At 38.9% G+C, this 25,900-nt stretch overlaps 1 protein-coding gene across 2 annotated transcripts in view; it reads left to right on the forward strand.

Moving 5' to 3' along the window:
* The window catches only part of IQGAP2 (IQ motif containing GTPase activating protein 2), a 303,569-nt gene that overhangs the window by 226,759 nt on the left and 50,910 nt on the right, over window positions 1–25,900 (forward strand). For both annotated transcript variants that reach the window (XM_036278805.1, XM_036278806.1), the window contains exons 15-20: window positions 389–556; window positions 5,786–5,928; window positions 7,717–7,887; window positions 21,769–21,852; window positions 22,975–23,046; window positions 23,692–23,761. In XM_036278805.1, coding sequence (XP_036134698.1) covers window positions 389–556; window positions 5,786–5,928; window positions 7,717–7,887; window positions 21,769–21,852; window positions 22,975–23,046; window positions 23,692–23,761 — 708 coding nt within the window. The remainder of the gene's footprint in view (window positions 1–388; window positions 557–5,785; window positions 5,929–7,716; window positions 7,888–21,768; window positions 21,853–22,974; window positions 23,047–23,691; window positions 23,762–25,900) is intronic.

Here is a 25,900-nt window from a genome sequence, read left to right on the forward strand (position 1 = left end):
CCAGGACATGTCCATTGATTTTTTTAGAGAGAGGGAAAGGAAATAGAGAGAAACATTAATGTGAGAGAAACATGGATCGATGGGAAGCGAATCCACAACCTAGGTATGTGCCCTGACCAGGATCAAACCCAAGACCTCTCTCGGTGTACGGGATGATGCTCCAGCCAACTGAACCAGCCGGTCAGGGCTGTGGGATCTATTCTTACAGCCTAAACTGGTAGGTGAGTTGGTGACTGTCGCTTGGGCATATGTGGTACATACTCTCAAAGGGGGGTAATACGTTTTGATACCAGTGCATTCCTAAAAGGTTGAATTATATCTTTACATGCCTCCAGGATAAGTAGAAGGTAACTGTTAACAGAAACATTTTTTTATTATTATTATCCAGGGGTTACACTTGTCGTTGATGTTAATCAGTGTTTGGAGAATAAAAAGTCAAGTGATATTTTGTCTGTTCTGAAGACTTCTGTTTGTAATACAAATGATGTAATCCCTGAATGTGCTGACAAGTACTACGATACCCTTTCGAAGGCAAAAGAGCAAAAATCTGACACTGGTAAGCATTTTTGTCAATTAGCACAAACTGAATATCATTTTGAATATGATAGTTTCTGTGGTATTGTATTTTCTTAATTTTAAGACAAATCCTGCTTTCAAATTAACATTTCTAAAATGATTTTCATCATGTACGGCAAAGGAAATTATTTAGATGTTTTTGAGTGTGCGCGTTTTAGAAAATGGTGATGAACGTGGTGGCTGTGTGTGGTGGCAGTATAGCCTGGAGAAAATGCAGTTCTTCAAGGTCTCGCTTGTCGATCCATGCCTCCAGTGATGAAACCGATTTTCACACTGATGTTTCTCTCTATCCTTTTTGAAACAACTACTACAAGATTGTACAATATTTAGTAGGTGTGAAGACTAGTTTTGAAAATATGGAATGAAGTGCAGGGAAATGGGCTCTCAGGGATTAGATCAATAACCTTGGCTAATATTTTTGCCTGTTCAATCCAGTGGCAGATCATGAAAGGTTAGCTGTGGAAAGTATGAGTTTAATACACATATTTCAGGTTTAGGCACTCATATTCATGACGTTTTGGACAGAAGGAGAAAATGACAAACCCCAGGAGATAAATTTCTGGCAGAGTTCACCTACCATTTTTCCGGTAGATTTTTACTGAGCCCCTTCTGAGGATCCAGGTGTCTCCTGACTCTGAGGTCAGTGTTCATTTGCACCACATCCTAGGTAATGCACATAGTACTTTTCACCTGTAGGAAACTTCTGTGACCATCTGTGGCCTTAGAAGTGGAACTTGAGGGGGAAACAATGTTTTTAGTTCAGTCGTACCCTATAGACTTACTTTTTAAAGTTTGATGCTGTTTCCAACTTGGAGATTATTCCCTCCAAGTCAGCAAGTTTCCTACTAATGAAACGTGAGGCGGGCTACTAGCCACTCTCAGGGCATCGAGTCACTTTGAGCCCCTCTCTGCCTTTCACATCGCTTCATCCGGAGCTACCCTGTGCCCCCTGCCTCATCCTTCCTGGGGAGGAATTGCCCACCAGTGCCAATTCAAGGACTGAGTTCCTAGAGATGACCCATCGTAATTTCAAATCCGTCCTGGCCCCAAATTAGTTTATCTTCTCCCTTAAACGTGCCTCCTCTTTCTGTGTGCTGTTTTGGTGAATGAAGTCAAAATATCCCCAGGAATCCAGTTCAAAAACTTAGGATGTACCTTGGATTTTTTTTTTTCCCCAAAAAAAATTTTTAAGAAAAGGACAGCGGGGACTTTATTAGGAATTGTGTTGAATCTGTGGATCAACTTGAGGAGCATTACCATCTTAACAATACGAAGTCTTCTGCTCCGTGTGCACACCCTATCTTTTCCTTAGGTCTTCTTTAATGTTTACTACAATGTTTTGTAGTTTTCAGTGTATAAAGCTTGCATTTCTTTTGTTAAATGTATTCCTATGCAGGCAAAAGTAGGTTTACAGTTGAGAGTATGCAAAACACAGTTCTTATATTATGTATTAATTATTGTATTATTTGTTTGTATTACAACTGTAAACTCACTTTTGCCCTTTCCTGTATATTTATTTATTTTTTATTATTATTATTTTTTTATCCTCACCCAAGGACATTTTTCCATTTTTTGTTCAGGTAGAGTGGGAGAGAGAGAGAGGAACAGAGAGAGAGAGAGAAACATCGATGTGAAAGGAACACATCGAGTGGCTGCCACCCGCACAACCGACCAGGGCCGGGGACAGACTGCAACCGAAATACGTGCCCTTAGCCGGAACCGAACCCGGGTCTCTCAGGACCACAGGCCGACGCTCTAACCACTGAGCCAAACCGGCCAGGGCTCCTGTATATTTATTTTGATGCTATTATAAATGTTTTCTTAATTTTATTTTGGGGTTGCTTATTGCTAATATATAGAAATACAGAGATTTTTTTATTGCCATATAATTTACATACTGTAAAATTCACTTTTTTAACATGTGCAGTTCAGAGGTTTTTATATTCACAGACTTGTATAGCCAACACCACTGGTTAATTCCAGAACATTTTCATTACACCAAACAAAACCCCTGTATCTGTTAGCCATTGACGCCTAACCCCCACCCTCAGCCCGACAACCACTAGACTACTTTTTGTCTCTCTGGTTTTGCCTGTCTGGAAATTTCATATAAATGGAATCATACTGTGTCTGGTTTCTTTCACTGAGCATAATGTTTTCAAAGTTTATCCATGTTGTAACATATATCAGTTCCTCATTTCTTTCTTGTGGCTGATAATATTCCATTTGTATGGATGTGCCACATTTTACATATTCATCCATCAATTAATGGAATTTGGATCCCCCCACATTTTTGGCTATTCTGAATAATGCTTCTGTGAACACTTGTGTACTAGTTTTTGCATGGACACATTTGTTTTTTTGTTTTTTTTTTTAATATGAATTTTTATTTATTTTTTTGTTACAGATATTTTACCTTTTTACCCCATTGGCACCCCCCACCCCACCCCCTCTCCACCCCGTCCCCAGCTTAGTTGTCCATGTCCATTGGTCATGCATACATGCATATAAGTTCTGTAGTTTATCTCTTCCCACCCCCCCACCCCCCATCCCCTCTTCTGAGGGATGTCAGTCTGTGCCCTACTTCCATGTTTCTGGGTCTACTGTATTCCTCAGACTGTTATGTTCATTATATTCCATATATAAGTGAGATCATGTGGTATTTGTCTTTTTCTGCTTGGCTTCTTTCACTTAGGATAATACTTTCCAGGTCCCTCCATGTTGTCTCAAAGAATAAGAGATCTTTCTTTCTTACCGCTGCATAGTACTGCATGGACACATTTGTATCAGAGACCTAAAACCCAGAAAGCTGAAAATATTTACTGTTTGGCCCTTCATAGAAAAAAACATGCCAACCTCTGTTCTGGAAAGAAGAGGAGATGCTTTCTAGGCAATTAAAGACTGACTTTCACCCTGACCGGTTTGGCTCAGTGGTTAAAGCATCAGCCCTGAGACCAAAGGATCACAGGTTCAATTCCCAGTCAAGGGCACATACCTAGGTTGCAGGTTCAATCCCTCAGGGCTATGCGGGAGGCAACCGGTTGATGTGTCTCTGTCACATCAATATCTCTCTCTCTCCCCCCCCCTTCCACTTTATCTAAAAATCAATGGAAAAATATCCATGAGTGAGGATTAAAAAAATAAAATAAAGAACTGACTTTCAACCCCAGATAAAGCCAAGAACATTGTTTTGGGAGGTGAACAGGATGCTTCTTCCTCTCTCACCTCTGGTTCTTTCCCAACCTGAAGTGTCCGCTCTTAGGCGGACCACTGACTCTAATAGCTCAGTTTAGCTCTTACATATAGGTATAATTTTGTCTAGAAGGCATCTAGAAAGTATGCCTCCTTTCAGAATGCTGACCACCTCTTAACTAACTGGAATCTTTCTCTTCTATAGTTTTCTCAAAGGTCCATAATTAGTCTTTTCTCTAAGTAACAAACCAACTACATCTCTTAGGTAAAAATTCTTGGACCCTGGGCTGGAGACATCTTCCCCAGCCTCTCTGACTGTAAATTCAAACTTGACTTGAAAATGATAACAATTATCTTTTCCTATTATCCACAGACATCATTTCAACCCAAGTAAAGCCTTCTAATGCCAACGAAGACCTTTTTATTTTTCAGTTTTCATGCAAATAAGAGAATATATTTGTGTGTGTTTTACCACTTTTGTTTGCCTTCTTTCCTTCCCAGTGAGAGAATTGCCTTAAAAAGGGTGTTTATTCTTCTGAAAGCATTTGTGAATCTGACAACTACTGGTAATTGAAACAATGATTACTTGTGATCATCCTATTTTGACTGTACAATATACTTTTGAGGATACCAGCACTTTTAAACAGATAACAGTTGTCTGACTGCCCATTTGAAAAGAGATACATCTCTCTTCAAATAGAAGAGCATTGGGCATTGGCAAATAGAACAGTTGAGGGCCACTTAAAGCCAAATAAAGAATCAATATATAATAAAGGGCTTAAGCCCAGGCCAGTGTGGCTCAGTTAGGTGGGCATTATCCAGTGTACCAAAAGGTTGTGGTTAGATGCCCAGCCAGGGCACATGTCCTGGTTGCTGTCTCGATCCACTCTCACTCACATTGATGTTTCTCTCTCTCTCTCTCTCTCTCTCTCTCTCTCTCTCCCCCCTCCCCTTCTCCCTCTCCCTCTCCCTCTCCCTCTCCTTCTCCTTCTCCCTTCCTCTCTCTTTAAAAATCTATTTTTAAATCTTTTAAAAATAAAGAAATAAATAAATGGCCTTAAAGATATCTCTGCTTAATTATTTGAATCCATGTAAATATCATATGTGAAAATTCACTTGAACTTTGATTTACCTTTAAAGGCAATTAGTCTAATGCTCACTTGGCAGCAGTTGGCTTAGCTTGGTCTAAGTCAAAGCCTTTTAATTTTAATTTTTATTGTTGTTTTTAGCTCTCTGGTCTGGGACAGGAAGCAAGACTATCCCATAAAATAAACAGATTTCTAAATAGGAAGTGTAGCCCATGAATTGGTGTAAGAGATATTCTTCTTGGCCAGTTTAAGCCATGACTGCCATAGGTTTTTTTTTTTTCTAGTATACTTCTACCCCCAAATTAAGTCCTTCCAACATTTTCCCCCTCATTTTGTGGGGTTGTGTAGAGGAAGAGGAGTCCAAGGAACCAGAGTTTTCCTTCTCCCCACTTGGTGACTTTAGTGTCTGCATAGGCCATTTTGTGCCTTGGATGAAGTTGTCAGCAAAGATGAGTCACTGCTGCTTGGGTTTAATGTGGATCACTGGCCCTCCTTAAATAGTGGGCTCCAGTCCCTGCAGCAGGCCACTTCTCAGAGAAGTTGCTGGAAGGCTTTCTAAACCAAGAGGATTCTTGCTCATGGGTCTCCTCTGTCTCCTATGGTGCTGTTCACATTTACCTGTGATGTGCATTCCTTGTTTGCTTGTCTTCTTGTTGGCCATCGGTGACTCCTGTCATCCTCATGAAAAGCATGGGATCCAAAGTTAAACATCAGTCTTTTCACCTTCATCTCTGGCTCAGCAGAGAGCTGCCATTGAATACACAGCATTCATTCTATTTTAGGGAGTTGTTTCTAATCACTTTAACTTAGGCTCTTTGAATGCTTGGTGAAAAGCATCTTCATTTGATTATTTTACACATTGAAGAAACCACATTCATGTCGAAGTGTTCAGTGTTCCTTTCTAGAATGTAACACTCTTTTTTCTTTAGTGTCTACTGAAGGTCCATGGCTCAAACTCACCCTGCAGGAGAAATATGATTACTACTACAATGTCGATTCAAAAGAGAATTCCTGGGTCACACCTGAATCTTTCTTGCGTAAAGAATCCTGGCTCATGGAAAAAGAAATCGAGGTAGGAGGTTGGCGTTTGAAGAACTACTATATTATAAAGATAAGTGTGATTGTTTTCCTATTTTTGAATCGTGGACATGATGGGAGGAACTAGTGCATTGTGTGAAGGCTGGATGTGGCGCAGTCTTCATAAGCTGCAGGTGGATTGGCTGCGTGGTTCTAGCTTTCAGAATTTTTCCCAAGAGGAAAAAGCGTTTGCAGCTTTGTAAGGAGTCATTCTTCAGGGGTTCCTGGACACAAGCTCAAGCAGTGATCATTCCTTGGTTGTCAGTATTCAGTCTTATTTCTTTCTCCCTCTCATCCTACAAACACAGATGTTAGAACCTTCAGAAAGCGAGTAGTGCGTCCCAGAGGGGAACGCTCTTGAAGGAATGTTTACCAAGATTACCTTGGACTTGAGACCAAAAGTTCGACCTCAAAGGTGTGAAAATTGCTGTTTGATCCAGGCATTGTAGTATATTTAAAGAGAAAATGCTGAGAGTCAGTGAGTTCCTTTTTTGAAAAATCATAACTGGAACTCACAAATGTAGATCTCACAGCCTTGTTCCAAGTCACCAGCATCAGAGGGGTTGCAGCAGAGCAGTGCTGTGGACAGAGCCACTGGTCCTGTACTCACTAAAACTCAGGAGGAACAGTGGCCCGGGACTGGCAAGGCCACCCGAAATCCTGCCTGACAAGAAGACAGTGAAGAACATAGTTTATTTACTAAGTTCAGATGTCCAGAATTCCCACAATTTACAGGAAAATGGCAACGAGGTACGAGTGCTACTTTGTTGGGAGGAAAATGTAATTGTGGGCAATATTTTAAAAACCATATGCTATCATTGAGAAGATGTTTCAAACCGTGAAGAAATAGAATCGAAGGGCTATAATCCAGAGCCCCAAACTACACATGGGAAACGGAGCATCAGTCTGTTAGGGTTACTGAAAAGGAGAGGGCCTACGCTATAAGCTGTATTTCTTCTAAACAATCTAAAATTACCAGTTTTATTCAGTAAATGTACATATGTCATCTCTTAAAGGTATTTATGCAGCTTTCATATGATTTCGCTTTTAATTTTTTTTTTAATTAACCACCCATTGATTTCAGTCACACTGAATGAGAGGCATTGGCCATAGAAGTGAGTTCAGTCTTTGCTTGCATCTCTCAAAGAACATAAAAGTACCGCCAGTCACAATCCACATTAAGACTTCTCACAGTTCTCTCCTTTCTTTTTTCCCATTCATCTAGGTTTTCCCTATCTGCCCGTGATAGGGTTTGTCTTTCCTCCCCCACTCCTTTTCCTTCTGCCCCCAGTCTTTTCTTTTCCCCCAAATTTGAGATTCCCTCGGGTCACTGCAGGGGTCTGCCTTCATTATCCTGGGAAAGAAAGGCAGCAGAGAAGCCTGAGGGCCTCACAGGCATTGCAGTCTTCTTGGCAGACCGAGGGAGAGAGGAGATGGTACATGTTACTGTAAGCATCATGGTCCCTCTTGTACTCTGGAGCTCAGGCCTCACACCTGGCTAGGGCCAGCATCGTCCGCACGTCTCCGCCTCCGCCTCCAAATCCTACGATCATTCGGCCTCGTTCTCATACCAACTCAACACAATGTTTAGAGGATTCCAAAATCATGTCTCTAGAAAGAAGCTAAGACAGTTCATTCCTCAGCTCTGGTCAAATCTGTTTGTAAACCAAGCCAGAAAGAGCTATCCGTATCATTTTCTGAAACATAAAATTTCCAGAAGCTATTCTATGTGCTTCTTTCATCTGATGTGTGAAGTGTAACCATAAGAAATGTCTCTTGCCAGGACATTGTTGAGGAAGTCACAGCAGGTTACATTCGTGAGAAGATATGGTCTGCTTCTGAAGATGTGCTTCTTCGCTTTGATTCCACAACCTCAGGACCCTTCATTAGGAAAGAGTATGAAGCTAGGAAATCATTTTTGTATGATCAAGAAGATAATGTGGTCAAAATACAGGTACGTGACTCACCTACCACTGTTACAACAAACTGTCATATCCCGAGAAAGGTTTTATTTGTTAATAGCACAGTCAGCTACCAGCAGTACCCTCGAGTCTGCTTTATTAAGGCTCCAAGATGAGAAGGATGTTGAGTGATTTTTCACCTGTGGTTTTCTAGAGAGTATTCAGGTCACTGTGGATCCCACAGGTCCACCTGCCACCAACCTAGTCGGAGCCAGCGGAACCTCAGATCAGGTTTGGAATCGTGTTTCTCTAAAGAGCTGATCTCCTTGTGTCACCTACTTTCTGGCTCGGATTTTTTATCAATTGTTTTTTTTAGTGGTTAGTGGATGTTGAGTGGCATCTGAAAGAACAGAAGAGCTAATGAAATAGATTTAGCATCTCCAAGCATGTCCTCTCTCTTATGCGATCCGTCACTCTTCATTTAGGTCTTCAAGAAAATCCTTAGTCCTGCCTTTTTGTTGTGAGTTGTTCTTAACACTTGCATGACTTCAGAACTTTCTGGTTGCCCGGTAAGACCTTGCCAGATTGAGATGTTTCTCCTCTGTGTTCCCTTAGCACCTTCTGCGGCCACCATGCTGGCTTCCAAAAGGCTGTGTGTGTGTCCTGTGCTGCTGCATCCAAAGTAATACTGTTACTGATGGCCAGAGTTTGATGAGTTTTTGTGTTGGCCAATAACAGATTTCCTAACTTGAAAGTTTTTAAGTTGAAGAGCTTCTCGTTTGTGATCACTGGTGTACTTCTCTGCCTCCCCCAGCTAACTGTAGTATCATTCAGGACAGAAAATGAGTTTTTAAAACTTTTGTATTCTGGTGTCTTGCATATGCTAGGTGCTCAAATGTGTGAATTTGTCAGAGCTTAAGATGTTAGGAGGCAGAAATGATTAATTTTTTCAAAGAAATTTCTCCTATAAAGCTGATACTTAAAAGGATTTTTCTTATTTTTCAATAAGTTCTCCAGTTCATTCCTTCTTTAAACAGATGGTAGGCAAAACACACAGGAAGTGAGCAAAAGCATAAAAACAGGATCATCTACACTGATGCTAAGGCTCTGGTTTTGTATAAACTTCAAAGAGTGTCAGCTGATGTGACACAATTTGGAGCAGCCCTAAGCTCTGCAGTCCTGGGACATGAGGCAGTGTTGCAGCTGGAAGAGATTCTGAAGAGCCCACTATGTAAAATCCATGTGCTATTAGGACCCAGCCTAAAGTCATGAGGGGACTAGGAACAATCCTTTGGAGCCTTTTTTCTCCACCTCAGCTGAGGCAGCAGGATTGAAGCAGAAGTCATCGAACTGTGACATCACCTACCATACCTTCTTTTCACCCTTCTGACAATGTTCTTACAAGAAAGAGATGAGGTCTAAAGGCAAGCTATAGACTGGAGATGAATAGGTAGTCAGTAGAAACCTGACTGACGCACAAAACCAAAGGACCATGAACCAAAGAGGATCGTGCTAATCTCATTTCTTGCCAAAGTGGCTGATTGACCCTGCATTGGGGAAAATTATCTGAAATCTGAATTCCAGCATTCCTAGCTGGCTGAATCAGCCCCAGACGCAGTAGTCTTAGCAAATTCAAGGAGAAAGCTCCCAGGCTGAGCTAAAGGATACTCCATCCAGCTCCACCACCCTCCCACCTCAGACTCCTTCCAAGGAACTGCTGATGGTACAGAGAATACATGTCTTAAGTGACGAATCCTTTATCTCAAGTGCCTGTGGAACTAATCAGAAGGTGTCCAAGTATAAACATGAAAAGTCAAGAAGAATCTATATAACCATTTTGGGTTTTTTTATTTTCTTCTTTTTTTATTTTTTAAATAATGGACATCCTTGTCTTGTTCTGATTTAAAGGGAATGATTCATTTCACTATTAGATATAATATTATGATTTGTGAGATCTTTTTCTAAAGATTAAGTTTAGGGTTCAGAGTATCCATTTATTTTAGTTTGCTGAATTTATTTTTAAGTTGAAAAAGGAATATGAATTGTATCAAAAATGTTTTACACCTATTGAGATGATTTGTTTTTTATTTTAATTGATTAATGTATGACTAGGCTTTTCATGTTAAATCTGTGTGCAAACACAGCTTTCTGTGTGTGTGTGTGTGTGTGTGTGTATACACATTCAAACCATGTGTGTATAAATAAAAGTACATAGAGCTTATATAATACTTTATAATGTTTTATTTAAGATTTCTGTTTCTATATACATTGGTAAGATTGGTTATGATTTTACTCTCGTGTCTTTTTGTCTTTGTCACTCTTATAAGAGGTTTGTCAAATTTATAGATATTTTAATTGATATTCCTTATTTTGCTGTTTTCAATGTCACTGATTTCTGCTATTGTTCTTATTCTTTTTATTTTATCTATTTGATTTGGGTTTATTTTGCTCCTGTTTCTAGTTCTTGAGGTAGAACCTGAGATTAGTGATTTGAAATTTCCCCCTTTTTCTAATGTATGCATTACTGTTCAGGCTTTTTTTTTCTGTTTTCTTTTTCCTGCCTTCCTGTGGGTTACCAAGTTTAAACTTTTTTTTTTTCTTTATTGATTTTTAGAGCGAGAGGAAGGGAGAGGGAGAAAGAGATAGAAACATTGTAAGAGAGAACATCAACTGGCCGCCTCCTGCATGCCCCCCACTGGGGATCGGGCCCACAACCTGGGCATGTGCCCTGACTGGGAATCAAGCCAGTAACCTCTTGGTGCATGGGTCAATGCTCAACCACTGAGCCACACCAGCCAGGCTAAACTTATTTTTTTTTGTTTGTTTGTTTGTTTTTTTTATCCTCACCCGAGGACATTTTTCCATTTTTTGTACAGATAGAGTGGGAGGGAGAGAGAGGAAGGGAGAGAGAGAGAGAAACATCGACGTGAAGGGACACATCGAGTGGCTGCCACCCGCACGACCAACCAGGGCCGGGGACAAACTGCAACCGAAGCACGTGCCCTTAGCGGGAACCGAACCCGGGTCTCTCTGAACCGCAGGCCGACGCTCTAACCGCTGAGCCAAACTGGCCAGGGCCTTATTTTTAAATTCCACTCTAAGTTAGTTATAATGTTTTTTAGTGTGTTTTTTACATAGCTTTCATAATGGTTGTTGTAGGTACTATGATAGAATATATATATATAAAATCCCAGTCTACTGGGGTCATTATTTTATCATCTTGAGTGAGTGCAGAAATCTTACCTTTCTTACTTATATCTCATTGCTCCTCTCTCCTCCCTTCTTTGTAATAGAATTGTGTTATATATTTCCTGTGTATTTATTTAGAACCACATCACACAATTTTATAATTTTTGCATCAGCAATCAAATATAACATAGAAAACCCAAGAGGAAAAGGAAAGTCTGTTGTGTTCACCAGTATATTTTGCTTCCTGTGTTTTCTTCTTCCTCCCTGATGTTCCAAAACTCCTTCCTTTATCATCTACTTTGCTTAGAGAACATTCTTTGAAGGTAAGTCTGCTGGGGACACATTCCGCTGGATTGTGAGTTGACAGGTCTTTTCTAGCATTTGAGAAATGTGCCACTTCTTGCGTCTTAAGGTGTCTAATGAGAAATGGTTTTTCCCTTATAGGTAAGGGGTCACTTCTCTCTCACTGCAGAGTATCTGGAGAGCAGTGAGAGAGAAATAACCATATATTTTTAAACATTAAGAAAACTCTGATAAAATTGCCTACATTTTAAGAATGAATAGACTCCATCAAAAATGTACTAGACTTAATAAATGAATTTGGCAAAGTAGCAGGATACAAAATTAACATCAAGAAATTGACAGCATTCTTATACACCAACAATGAACTCACAGAAGGAGAAACTAAAAAAAAAATCCCATTTACCATCACGTCAAAAATAATTAAGATACCTAGGAATCAACTTAACCAAAGAAGTAAAGGATCTCTTCACAGAAAACTACAGGCCATTGAAAAAAGAAATAGAGGAAGATATAAAAAAGTGGAAGCATATACCTTGTTCATGGATTGGAAGAATTAACATCATTAAAATGTCCATACTACCCAAAAGTATATATAGATTCAATGCAATCCCCATCAAAATACAAATAATATACTTCACAGAACTAGAACAAATACTCCAAAAGTATATATGGAACCAAAAAAAGCTTCAAATAGCCAGAGCAATCTTGAAAAAGAAGAACAAAGTAGGAGGGATCACATCACCAGACATCAGGTTATACTACAAAGTTACTGTAATCAAAACAGCCTGGTACTGGCATAAGAACAGGCACATAGATTAATGGGACAGAACAGAGAACCCAGAAATTGACCCAAGACAATATGCTCAATTAATATTTGACAAAGGTGGCAAGAACATACAGTGGAGTCAAGACAGCCTCTTCAATAAATGGTGTTGGGAAAATTGGACAGCTACATGCAAAAAAATGAAGCTAGACCACCAACTTACACCATACACAAGAATAAACTCAAAATGGATAAAATACTTAAATGTGACTAGTGATTCCATAAAAATCCTAGAAGAAAATCCAGGCAACAAAATTTCAGACATTATACGCGGCAGAATTTTCACTGATACATCACCTAAGGCAAGAGAAACAAAGGAAAAAGTGAACACATGGGACTACATCAAACTAAAAAGCTCTGTACAGCAAAAGAAACAAGCATCCAAATGGAAAGGGAACACACCATATAGGAGACCATAATTGCCAACAATACTTCAGATAAGGGGTTAATTTCCAAATGTATAGAGTACTCACACAACTCAACTAAAGGAAGACAAAGAACCCAATTACAAAATGGGCAGAGGACCTAAATAGACACCTCTCCAAAACAGGACAAACGGCTAAGAGACATATGAAGAAATGCTCAATGTCACTAATCATCACAGAGATGCAAATTAAAATGACTATGAGGTATCACTTCACACCTGTCAGAATGGCCGCCATCAACAAACCATCAAACAAGTGCTGGCGAGGATGTGGAGAAAAGGGGACCCTAGCACACTACTGGTGGGAATTCAGACTGGTGCAGCCATATGGAAAACACTATGATGTTACCTCAAAAAATTAGAAATTGAATTGCCATTTGACCCAGTGAACCCATGTCTAAGAATATACCCTAAGAAGCCTGAAACACCAATCAGAAAGAATATATGTACCCTTATGTTCATAGCAGCACTATTTACGATAGCTAAGATCTGGAAACAGCCCAAGTGTCCATCAGTAGATGAGTAAATAAAAAATAAAAACTGTGGTACATATACACAGTGGAGTACTATGCAGCTATAAGAAAGAAAGATCTCTTATCCTTTGAGACGACATGGAGGGACCTGGAAAGTATTATCCTAAGCAAAACAAGCCAAGCAGAAAAAGATAAATATCACATGATCTCACTTATTTCTGGAATATAATGAACTAAACAAACTGATGAACAAAATAGACCCAGAGTCATAGAAGTAGGGTACAGACTGACAATCCTCAGAAGGGGGGGCAGGAGGGAGGGAATAAACCACAGAACTTATATGCATGTACGCATAACCGATGGACATGGACAACAAAGCTGGGGATGGGATGGGGGGATGGGGAGGAGGGTGTCAATGGGGGGAAAAGGAGAAACATCTGTAACAAAAATAAATTTAAAAAAAAGAAGTGGAAAGTGAAAAAAAAGGATTAATAGCCCTGACCGGTTTGGTTCAGTGGTTAGAGCGTCGTCCCTAGGACCAATGAGTCCCAGGTTCAGTTCCAGTCAAGGGCATGTACCTTGGTTGTGATTCGTCCCTGGCCCTGGTCGGGGTCCTGCTGGGGGCAACCAGTCAATGTGTGTCTCTCACATTGATGTTTTTCTCTCTCTCTCTCCCCCTTCTTCCCACTCTGTCTGACAATAAATGGAAAAATATCCTCAGGTGAGGATTAATAAAAAAAAGAATGAATAAATCTGGAAAAAAATTTTTAAAAGAAAATTTTATGTCAAAAAAAGAAAAATTTATAAGTTGTAAAATATAAATGAAGTAAATATTTAAGAATATTCTTATTCCAAGAGACAGAAGAAATTTTTACACTGATACTGCTTTGTGCTTTCAACAAATATAATAGGACATGGACTTAGTGAAACAAGACTCCACAATAAAATGAAAAGACAACTGATAGCTACAGAGAGGAAGAGAAACAACCACCTCATAGACTGTAAGTGAGCTTATAACTGCAGGCGAAGACCTGACACTGGAAATGATGGAAACTCGTGGCGAACCTGAGTAAAATCACATAAAAAGCTGAGGAAAGAATATGTGATTTAAAATACATGTTCACAGCCCTGGCCGGTTTGCTCAGTGGTTAGAGCATTGGCCTGTGGACCGGAGAGTCCCTGGTTCAGTTCCCACTAAGGGCATGTACCTCGGTTGCAGTTTGTCCCCCGCCCCAGTTGGGGTCATGTGGGTGGCAGCCACTCAATGTGTCCCTCTCACATCAATGTTTCTCTCTCCCTCCCTCCCTTCTTCCCACTCTATCTGAAGATAAATACAAAAGTGTCCTCGGATGAGGATTTAAAAAAATAAAAAAATAAAGTACATTTTCACATCTGAAAATGATAACACCCATCATATTTGCAAGGTTGTGAGAAGTAAATGGGATAATTTGCATAACAGACTTGGCCCCATATGTCCTCTTAAGTGCTCAATAAGTGTTAGAAATGATGAGGTGACAGAGGTGATGACTCAGAACGACACCGGAGAGGCAGCGTTGCCATGGTTGGTCTGCCATTGGAAGGATCAGAAAACCCCAGATGGGCAAAATAGATAGCTACAGTTTGTGTGTGTGTTTTCTTGAACTGAAGAAAGCCAGAATACCACTCTTTAGCAGGGGGAAACCGTAATAGTGACAAATACCAAAACTTATTAAATTATTGAACTTCGGGTCAGAGAGTGCCACAAGCATCCAGGCAAAGAAAAAGAAACAAGCTTCCCTGAAGCATCTTTAGATTGCCAGGGGCAGTAGCAGAGTCCTCGGACTTGAAGGAAGAGGGTGACGTCCTTCACCACATCGTTTTAATGTAACTAACTACTCTCGTAGATTGCTGGATTTTAACCTTTAAGCTGAGAGGGGAAAAGGGGTGAATGTTTAGGGCTTTCTTGGCTAACAGAGAGATCACACAAGAATTTGTGCTTCAAAAGTCTGAGTTGGTAATTTGAATATTACTGTCCTATTACCAAGCAAGGTAGCCAGTTTTTAGCAAGCCAGATTTTCTGAAGGTTGACAATTACAGTCTATAAAACGAGTAACCTCTGAGGGATAGATATTTTGAAAAACTCCTTTGTTATGGATTCATTACACATAAAATATATTCATAGTAACTAAAAAAAGATTGCTATTATAAATTTTCCTACAAGTTCTCATACCCATCAAGAAAAGACAGATATTTTTGTAAATGCCTTCTGTCCCTAATTGTCTAGAAACAGTTGCTTCTAAATGGCTTTATGGTTGATAATTTTGTCTCCTTTTGCATTTTCATCAATAGTGCCTTCCTTCCAACTTTACACTCATAATTATTATTAGTAAACAGCCTGTAATTAGAAGAACCACAGTCTCATGGCCTTGCACAGAAATTTTGTTAGCACAGTTAAGCAAAGCCAGCCCTGACAGAATCAAAACTTAGAAACTGAAAAAGGAGACCAGAATTTTAACAAACCAGAGACATGTAGTGTTCTGCATGTATAGACCAAAAATTCTATATCCAGCCAAGTTGCTTTGGTTTGGAAAGGCAATAATAAAACATTCACAAATATAGAAGAATTTCATAAAAATATACGTAATCAATGAAGAGATGAAACCTCAAGGAAAATACTGTTGGCAAGCCTTGGATTCTTAGTAGGTTTTCAAATAGAACAGATGAACTTGGGTGCTCAACCCACCAGTGCAGGCTTGCTTTGCTATCAGCTCATCTGTCACTGTGACAGAGTGCTAATCCAGAGTGTTTGCGAGTCTGAGCTAGCAGAGATTAATAGTGTTGCTGAAGTTTGCACAGTTTTAGAAAGGCAGGGTAAGAACGTGAAATAATCCTAGTATCTTGTTTGCCTTTCAGTTTGGATCAAGGAACAGGATGTGTAATATATGTTTGCGCATTTGTACTTCTGTGCCTTTAAACATTGTTACCCACAAAAACATTTGAGTCACCCTTGAGACCCATCACAACAAATGTCACCAGGTTGCCATGGAATCCAGTGGCCCACAAATTGTTTGTAACATCAGAGAGCAGTTTCTCCTGTCATCTCGAGAATGCCACACTGACAGATCCCATGGTGGCATTTTCTAAATGAGTGATCAATGGAAACATTTCTGTTACTCAGTATGGAACACATACCAGCACCGTCACTGCCTGGAAGGCCCGCCCAGACCTACTAAATCTTAATCTGCATTTTAAAAAGATCCTCAGGTGATTTTGTAACACATTAAAGTTTGAGAAATACTGTGAACTTCAGCTCACTTCAGTTTTAAGCCCTTGGATAATGTATTTTCCTGTATAATTCTTTATTACCATAATAGCATAAAGAAGAAAAACCCTGTGCTCATTTCAATAGCTAGTGCAAAGGCATTTGATAAAGTTCTAAACCCATTTCTGAATTTTCTGTTATGATTGTGGTAAAATAATAGTTTATTTAAGGAGATATGCACCTTTTCAATAATGAATTTTTCAGATCAGACACCAATATATCTCTCCATTTATTAATCCGTCCTACACTATAGTATTAGAAATTTTTTTCCTTCATATTTCTTGTTAAGACTACTCCATGTACTTAAAATTTTTGGTTATTATGAATGCCATCTTCATTCTCTTATGTTGTTTAATTTTGTCATATAGAAAACATCATTTGTATATTCATTGTATAACTGGTCACCTTGAAGAACTCTAGTTTTAATAGTTTTTAAGGTGGACTTCTTGAATCATAACTACTTTTTACACTTCTGATCTTTTAAAATCTTGTAATCTGTCAAGGGATAAATGTATATGTCCTTATTCCATGGAAAACTATAAGATGGTAGGGACTTAAAAATAATTTGGGGCTTAATTTCTACTTCTGGGAAGACAAAATATAGGCACTTTCCCTCTTGCTCCAAGTACACCAAAAAGCCCTGGACATTTTATCTGAACAAACATAGAACTCTTAAGGGGAATGAAAAAAGGCAGACTGGCTGGGGAAGCTTGGTACCCAAAAATGACATACAATGACAGGTGGCCTGGTTTTCTTTTAGCCTTAGATATCTCAGACTTATTACAAAAGAGGCTGACAACTCAGAAATGCCAATATGTGCAGGCAGGGAAAAAAGTCTCCAACAAAACCTGCTCTCTAGCCAAAGGACCAGGAAAGGGACAGTCCATCCAACAAGAGAGAAAACTTTTAGATAGTAATCACTCTGCTCTAGCAAAACACCACACACACACGCACACACACACACACACACGCACGCACACGCGCACACACAGCTGTGGCTCCACACCACTCCTACCAACAAAGGCCGTGTAGGAAGAAGTCTGGGCTTGCATTCTTTAGATTATTGCAAGGTTTCTAGACATCTGCAGAGCCTAGATTTCCATGCCCCCAAACAGGCAACCCTCTCCCTGCTGGGTTGTGTTGAAGGAGGCATGGTAGAGAGTCAGGACTTTGATCACCATTCGGTAGTCATGAGGGGACACACATACCCCACCACTACCACTACCACCTCCTGGTGTCAGTTGCAGTGTGTGGGAAGTAATAAAGGGGCACTCCTACCCTCTCAGCCAGGGTCTAATGGGCAGTTGAAGCTCCCACTCCCCCACCTCAGGTATCAATAGAGATCAGATGAAAAAACTAGATTTTTTTTTTTTTTTGCCAGTATTGAGGCAGCACCCCCGCCCCTTCCCTTGCCCAAACAATGTCAAGAAAAGCCACCTAAAACAGAAAGATGAAATAAGATCCAGAGTCTCATCCCATAATATTCAAGTTATCTAAGTTTCAATCAACAATCAACATTTTAAGCACCAAGCAAATCACAACTTTAATTTACAAAGATAATCAATAGATGCCAACACAGTCATGAGAGAGATGTTACAATTATCTAAAAAGTATTTAAAGCAGCTATCATAAAGTGTTACAATAAGCAATTCCAAACACACTTGAAACAAAGGAAAAATTTTAAAGTCTCAGTTAAGAAAAAGAGATAAAGAAAAACCAAACAGATTTTAGAATCGAAAGAATGTGTCAAAATCTCAGTGGATGGGCTCAACAGCAAAATGGAGGGAACATAGGACTGAACCAGTGAACTGGAGAATAGAATACGAGGAATGACTAGATATGAATAACTAAGAGAAGAGACTGAAAAAACAATGAACAGAGCTTCAAGGGATCTGTGGGACTGACAAAAGATTAAACATTTGTGTCACCAGTTCCCAGAGGAGAAGAGAAAGGGGCAGCACAGAAAAAGCACTAGAAGAAATAATGGCTAAAGAATTCCAAAGTGTGGCCAAGCACATGAAACCACAGATTCAAAAAGCTGCACACATCCCAGTTAGGATAAACTCAAAGAAATGTACACAAAAACACATTTCAGTCAAAACTTCTGAAAACAAAAAACAAAAAAATTCTTGAAATCAATTAAATAGAAGTTGACAGCTTCTGTATTGGGGGAAACAGTTCTCATGACAGATTTTTTTAATAACAATCTATGGGGACCAGGAGGGAGAATCACAACACATTGCAAGTGCTGAAAGGAAAGAGCTGTCAACAGAGAATTCTTAATCCAGCAAAAATATGCTGTAGGAATGAAGGGGAAATCAAGGTTTTTTCAGATGAAGGAAATCCACGAGAACTTTTCCCTGGCATACCTGCTCTATGAGAATGTTCTATAAGAAAGTTCTCTGAACAAAAAAAGGAAATGATAAGCAATGAAGTTTTGGAACACCAGGAAGGAAAAAAGAACAACCAAAAGAGAAAAGTATGAGAAATACATTTTCCTTTTGTTCTTGAATTTTTAAATTATGTTTGACAATTGAAGCAAAAATTATACCACTGTCGAATATGATTCTAAATGAATGTGGAGGAAATATTTAAGGCAATGGTATTATAAATGGGGTCAAGTGGAGGTATGTGAAGGCAGGTAAGCTTTCCACACTTTGCTGGAGGTTGAGATATAAATAAAAAGGAGGCAGCAGTTTTCATCCATTTGTTTGGATATCATCAATCTCTCTTTAACCTGTTCAGTGAGACCTTTGAGAAAGAGGTCTCTGTCATACATTCTTTGTAGGGCAACCTGACAGTAACTATCGATTTTAAATATCAACGACCAGCCCAGTAATCCTCTATGTATTACTCTATCTTGATGGAAACATTTATAAAAAAAATACATAATAGTGTGTGTGCAAGGTTATTAACGACAAAAAATGATAACAACTTAATACCTACCAGCAGAGGGATTAAGTCATGATAAATCTACACTGCAGAATACTGTGTGATCATTAAAAAACAATGGGGAGGATCTGTGGTTTTTATATGAAATAATATCAATGCTATATATAATTTAATGGGAAAATAAAACCTTGGCATAAGGTTGGATCGCATGTTGTCAAAATAAAGGATACATAAACACATATACATATTTGTATGTTTTTATTTTTGTGTACAAAAATAGCGTGTATATTATATTCATATATATTTTACCTATTTCAACGGGTATGTAAAAACTTAAGAATTCTTTGGAGAATAGCTGGGTCAAAGTAAGGATAGGTCTATAGGCACATTTAATTTATATGCTTTCTCTATGTTGTATATCCTAAGAGATCTTCTCGGTACTGAGTACAGATTGTTTGCATGGAAATAGAAATATGTGTTATTGTTTTTGGTGTGTTTTGTTTGTCAATATGCTGTATAATAATATGTATGGTAAGATACAGCTTTCTCTTTCTCTTAGTATATTTTGGAGATTTTCCTATTCCTCAAGAGACAGAACATTTCCACAGTCAATATATTTGACTGTCCCTCATTCTTCTTAACTGTCACAGCATCCCTCAGTATGAGCGCATCACAGTTTATCTAACTGTTCCCCTATTTGTAAACATTCTGCTCTATACATACATGTGTTTTAACAGACAATGCAACAAAAATATTTACACTTTTTCTGCACAGGTGCTTGTATTTCCTTAGGCTAGATATATTGAAAATTAGAAAAACTAGCTAAAAGGCTAAATAACTTTAAATTTGGATTGTTCCATTCTTTCCAAAGAGGCTGTGTACGCTTTTGTACTTTTCCTAACTCCACCCTCCCACCTAGGCTTTCGTGTCCGCTGCTTGGCAAGCAGATATGGTGATGGCTTCCCCAAAATTACTCTGTCTGCTGGCCAACGCTCCCTCAAGCTTAGTACCATCCAACATTTTTGTAAATGTTTCCACGTTTTTGTAGAATTTTGTTCTGTGGTTTCTCCTTTCAGTCCGAGTCCAGTTGCCATCTGTGTTGCGGGATCCTCCATAGTTTTTGACCCACAGGCCTTCTCATTTTCTAGCACTGTAGAGTTCTCAAAAGGCTGTTTATGGGTGTTACCATTGAGGGGAGCTGGGTGAAGGGACTCACGGTACATAGAACTCACCGTATTATTTTTGCAGCTTCCCGTGAGTCCGTAATTATTTCAAAATTAAGGTGTTTATTTTAAAGGCATGTTTGTCATTTCTAGGGATTTGCATTGAGAGAAGTCTGGAGCTAGTGCTCAGTTGATCATTTTTATTCCATCCTATTTCATTTTGAATTATTACAAAAAGTATATTATTTTTAAAATGATAATAAAATTCCACATTTTTTTAAAGAATGAGATAGGTTGATATATGCAGAAATAAAAATAAATTTATAAAAATAATATAATTTTATTTTTTCCTGGCCAGTTTGGCTTAGCAGTTAGAGCATAGGCTCTTGGACCAGAGGGTTGTGGATTGGATTCCCAGTCAAGGGCACCTACCTGGGTTATAGGTTCAATCCCCAGCCCTGGTCAGAGTCGTGCAGGAGGCAACTAATTGATGTGTCTCTCTCATCAATGTCTCTCTCTCTCTCTCTCTCTCCCCCCCTCCCTCCCTCCCTTCCACTCTATCTAAAAATCAATAGAAAAATATCTTCGGGTGAGGATTAAAACAAATAATAATAATATAATTTTTCTATTTGTCATTTTTAAGAAGAAACTTGTATTTTATTTCTAATTTGGAAAATGAGAGAATTGGAGTGAGTTTCAAAGATATGTAAAAGATACTCATAAGTAAACTAAAATAACCTTATAAAGCTGTGGATTTAATCCTTCTAAAGATCCCAGTTTGTGTCCAGTTTTTGTAAATGTTTCCTATAGAAATTCTCTTTAATGATGACAACCTAGTAAAGCTCTACTGACAGGGGCATCATTAAACTCACTGTAGAAATAGGTGAAATAATAAATGTTCCATCACAGCACTCCTGCTTTCAAGGATCCAGAGTCACACGTTAGTAGAGCATCTTCCTTTCCAGTCGGGGCCACAGTGGTCTACTTGCTGGAGTCAAGATGTTACTTATTAGTCATTGTTTTGAAACATCTATGTTGTTACCAAAAAATACCAGCACCCAATTAATCTGTGTGAATGTTCTGGGGCAAGTCCATTTTATTATTACTTCTTGTCACCCAGGGCCTTGGTAAAATAAAGCTTTTGGATGGGAAACTGGGCTTCTCGAGCTTGGGACAAGCCTCCCTGTGAGCTGCCGCTCTCTGCTCGGTTTCGTGTCCATCTCCAGAGTGTCCAGATGAGAGTCGGGGGGAGCGTCCCTGGCACCACACCAGCTCAGCGTCTTGAGAAATCCTGTTCTTGTGCTTTCTGAAATAAACTGGAAAACTGTTGCACATAATTAATTCTGTAGCTCACTATTTTCCACAGGCTTTTTGGAAGGGACATAAACAACGGATGTCATATCTCGGCAGACGGCAAACATTCATTGATCATATCCCTTCTATTGTGAAGGTAAACATCCTTTCCCACCCATCAAGTACTTGACTTAAACTTTTCCCTCTGTTTAGTTTTGCTTCTGGAAAAGAGACTATGCAAAGAGTATGTGTGAGCCTTGACGTCAAAAGCAAGTCCTGGCCCCACCTCCACTGCTCACTTAGCTGATCATCTTACGAGCAAGTCCGTTAGACACTGTGGCTGGCTCGAGCCCTTTATATGGTCATGAGAATCAAATGCGAAGGTGCTTTGTAACCAGTAGACGCTCTTTCTCTAGAAAGTCCAAATTGATTATTTAAAACCTGGCAGAAATCCAACTTTATTATATTTGCTAATGATATTTAGAATACTCCAAGTTAATAATACAAAACCTTAATGGGAAGGCAAATGCAAAAGTTAGGATCTGAATTTGGGTGGTGAGATGGTCCCACCCAGCTTCCCACCAGCGTGGCTGCTCTGACCTCAGGGAAAGTAACAGTACCGTGATGACTGTTCTCAGAGCTGGAAAGCAGAGGGCTACGCAGAAGCGAACTGATCGACAGCGTGGGAATCCTGAGGAAAGTCAGGATGGCGGGGCTGGAGAGAGACTGCAATCAGAGGAGACTAATTTAAAAGACCTTTTAAACTGTGAAGACAGAATGATATTTGCTAGATCCACGATGCATTTGCTCCTTACCGTTGTCCTGTGCTTACCGTGGAGCACAGACCTTTTAAAGCTCTTGTTCACAGTTGGTCCCCCATTAAATGTTTTTCTGTAAAGACCTCAGGTATATTGGATACATTTAAGAAATGTTGGAAAAAAATCCTGGGCTTAGTTTAATTTGATTCCCTGACCCATTGCAACTTTGAGCAAAACGCTTTGCCCTTCTGGCTTTCATTTATGGGGATAAAAGCAAAATAGCACAAAGCTCCATTACCTTCCCCATTAGAAAGTGTAAAATGTTTTGAACCGCTTAAGAGAAAAAGCAGTGAAAGAAGTAGGAGATGCAGACCAGGCTTTAGATGTTTCTTATTTGGCAGGCTGCTAATTTTTACTCTTTTATCAAATAAAATATCAATATTATTTTTAGAAAGACTGCATAAAAAGATATTAAAGTTCCCTGGTAATACCTTGATTTCTCTATTTAACTTCTTTTTTAGATTCAGGCCTGGTTCCGGATGATACAGGCACGGAGGAATTACCTTGCACGACTACAGTTCTTCAGAGATCATGTAAGAGACGCATGTGTATTTTTATCCTGGCTGAGAATGAACTAAATATGCTTTGTGTAGTGTTAGCCTTGAATGATTTTTATTAAATGATGGAAAAACTAGGTCCTAGAATGCAGTGTGATAATATTTGGAGACTTTACGGTTTCTATTCAGAAGTCATGCTCAGAGTGAGATTTCACCCAGTCAGGACTGGCTGGGAAAATGGGTAAGAGCACACTGATGTGGGCCAGTCGTGCCGAAGGGAAGAGACCCCAAGGGAGTACTTTCCAACATTATTTGTACAGTTTTTCAAACCGGTAGCTGATTAGTTTAAATAGAAGCCCACAGGAAAAATTTTTTCAAGATCTTTAAAGAAGCGGTTTGTGAACATGGATGGGATCATTAAGTTTGGTGGTAACATTTTTTTCCCTTTTTAGATCTCTTTTGTTGAACAGTTCCCGTACAATCTTGTTGATACTTTTAGCTAACGTATCTGACCCTTTCTTCAAAAAATGGAAAAATAAACATTGAATCCACATCTAAATACTGTCATTTCTAAATAATGTTCATTCTTAAATACTACCAGCTCTTAAATAGTTTTAAATGCTAAAATAGTGGCGTACATGAAACTCTGGAAGGTCATGACTGGTCTCATTTCTTTTGCAGAAAAATGAAATTGTGAAAATACAGTCACTATTGAGAGCAAGCAAAGCTCGAGATGACTACAAAACACTGGGTGAGTGGGAGTATTTAGAAACAAAGTAGAGATCCCTTATAAACCAGGCAAGGACAAACTGTTTCCAACTTAGTCACGTCAGTGACTGCTCCAAGAACAGAGATGCCCACTGTGTCCAGTAGATTGGGTTCATCCCTGGCCTTAACTCTGAACTGGTACACAAGAGAACATGGGACGACAGGAAAAGGGGTTTCCTATTATAAGTGGAAGGGGTAAGTAGAGAGGATATCATTTCTTCTTCAAAAAGAATGGGTTTGGCATAAATGCTGATATTTTTATATTAAATTCTAGCTAGAATCCAGAATACAATGCAAAAGAGTTAGCCAGAAGATAAACTTACATTTCAACTGTTTAATTTATTAACTGGCCTATGATTTCCACCCCCTCACTATAAAACATGTTCCTATAAGAAATTTTAGAAATGTAAATAAGAAGGAAAGCCCAGCTGGTGTAACTCAGTGGATTGAGTATTGTCCCATGGACTGAGTGAGAGGTCCCGGTTCTATTCCCAGTCAGGGCACTTGCCCACATTCCCCAGTAGGGGGTGTGCAGGAGGCAGCTGATCAATGTTTCTCTCTCACATCGATGGTTCTCTCTCTCCCTCTCTCTCTAAAAAAATCAATAAAAATATTTTTAAAAGTGTAAATAGGAAGGAAAAAGACATGTACTCATCTCCCAAAGATAACTACAAATATCTTTCTGTAATTTTGTTCTGGTAGCTTTGGTTTTTAAAATATTTTTTCTTATAATATTATAAAGCATTTGTAGAAAATTTGAAAAAGCAAAATAAAATAAAAATCACCAGGAATAGCAATCACATTTTATGCTGCCTCTTTACAGTCCCAACTCTGTACATGTTTTTTACATAGTGAAAATCATTCTTTACATGCTGAATTTTTAACGGTCTAAGTATTGCAAGAACACATGATGGAATAAGGACACTAGAGTAAGTTGAGTAGACCTTGCTATAAATTTATGAAGACTGCCCAGATTCATTTTTACTTGAGTATCTTAGTAATAAAACTGGCCATTGTATTGTCTCTAGCTCTGAATTGTTTTTCATTTTTGATTTTTTGAGAAAATAACAAACTGTTTAGTAATTTTCCTAGCACCTAGTAGGTAGTTTAGCCAACACCCTTTATTGTCTAAAGTGTGTCTGAATTATGAGGTGAGTACATGGCTCAAGAAAGATCTTCCCTGGCACTTGTTGAGGAAAAGCCTTGGGAAGCGTCAGAGGCCAGGCTCCGCCCCCAGCATGTGAAATCTACTGGATAACTCCTCATCCCACCAGGTTCCAGAACTCAGCGTGCAAGTGGAGTCAGGGTAGGTCGGCCAGCCTTTGCAGGGCCACACTTCAGGTTGAATCCATGAGATTCAGCTCTCAGTTTGGTAGGTATCTAAGGGTTTTTTTTACAAGAAGTCTGAGTAGAGAGTGTTGGTTTTCCGAGCCCTTACACACTAAAATGGGCTTGCTTTTGCCTTTGCACATGAAAGATAATTTAATGATAAAGTCTCCAAATGAACACAGATTGATTTTCATTTCATTCTAGGTAACATGTTTTTGTAGGTATTTATGGTGATGCTTTTCATTTACTTAAATATTTTTTAATTACAAAGACAAAAGTAATTCCAATTTAAAAATCTAGGTAATTTTATGTTAATATGTAGAAGGTAGATAAAAACTATGTTAGTGAATAAGTTAGATCTGAGCTTCTCTGGACTTTGACAAATAGAATGGTAACTGAACTTTGACAAATAGGGTGGTTTTATGGTAACTGAAATGTGAATTGTCATTTCTTTCTCAATCATCTTAAAAAAAACTAAGGGATTGTATTAAACTGAAAAAGATCGCTTTTCTTAATCATTGTGTATGATTTTCTAAAATTAAAATACCACAGGGTGATATGAAGATGCCAGAAAACTATTGTTGATAGGAGAAATACTAAATTTGAATCATCATAATTAGTAAAGCTAAAATATTTGTTTCTAACTGGCATGTTCGAACATAGAAAGATACACAGTCCTTAGGAAGCAGGGAGAGGGAGTTCGAGGCACGAACGAGACCCACGTTCTCTAAATTTACCTACGTGAGTGAGCTCTGGTGATTCACTCTGCTTTTTCTGAAATGGTCATGTCATC

This window comes from Molossus molossus, unplaced genomic scaffold, assembly GCF_014108415.1.
Source record: "Molossus molossus isolate mMolMol1 unplaced genomic scaffold, mMolMol1.p scaffold_m16_p_3, whole genome shotgun sequence".
NCBI classification, from domain to species: Eukaryota; Metazoa; Chordata; class Mammalia; order Chiroptera; family Molossidae; genus Molossus; species Molossus molossus.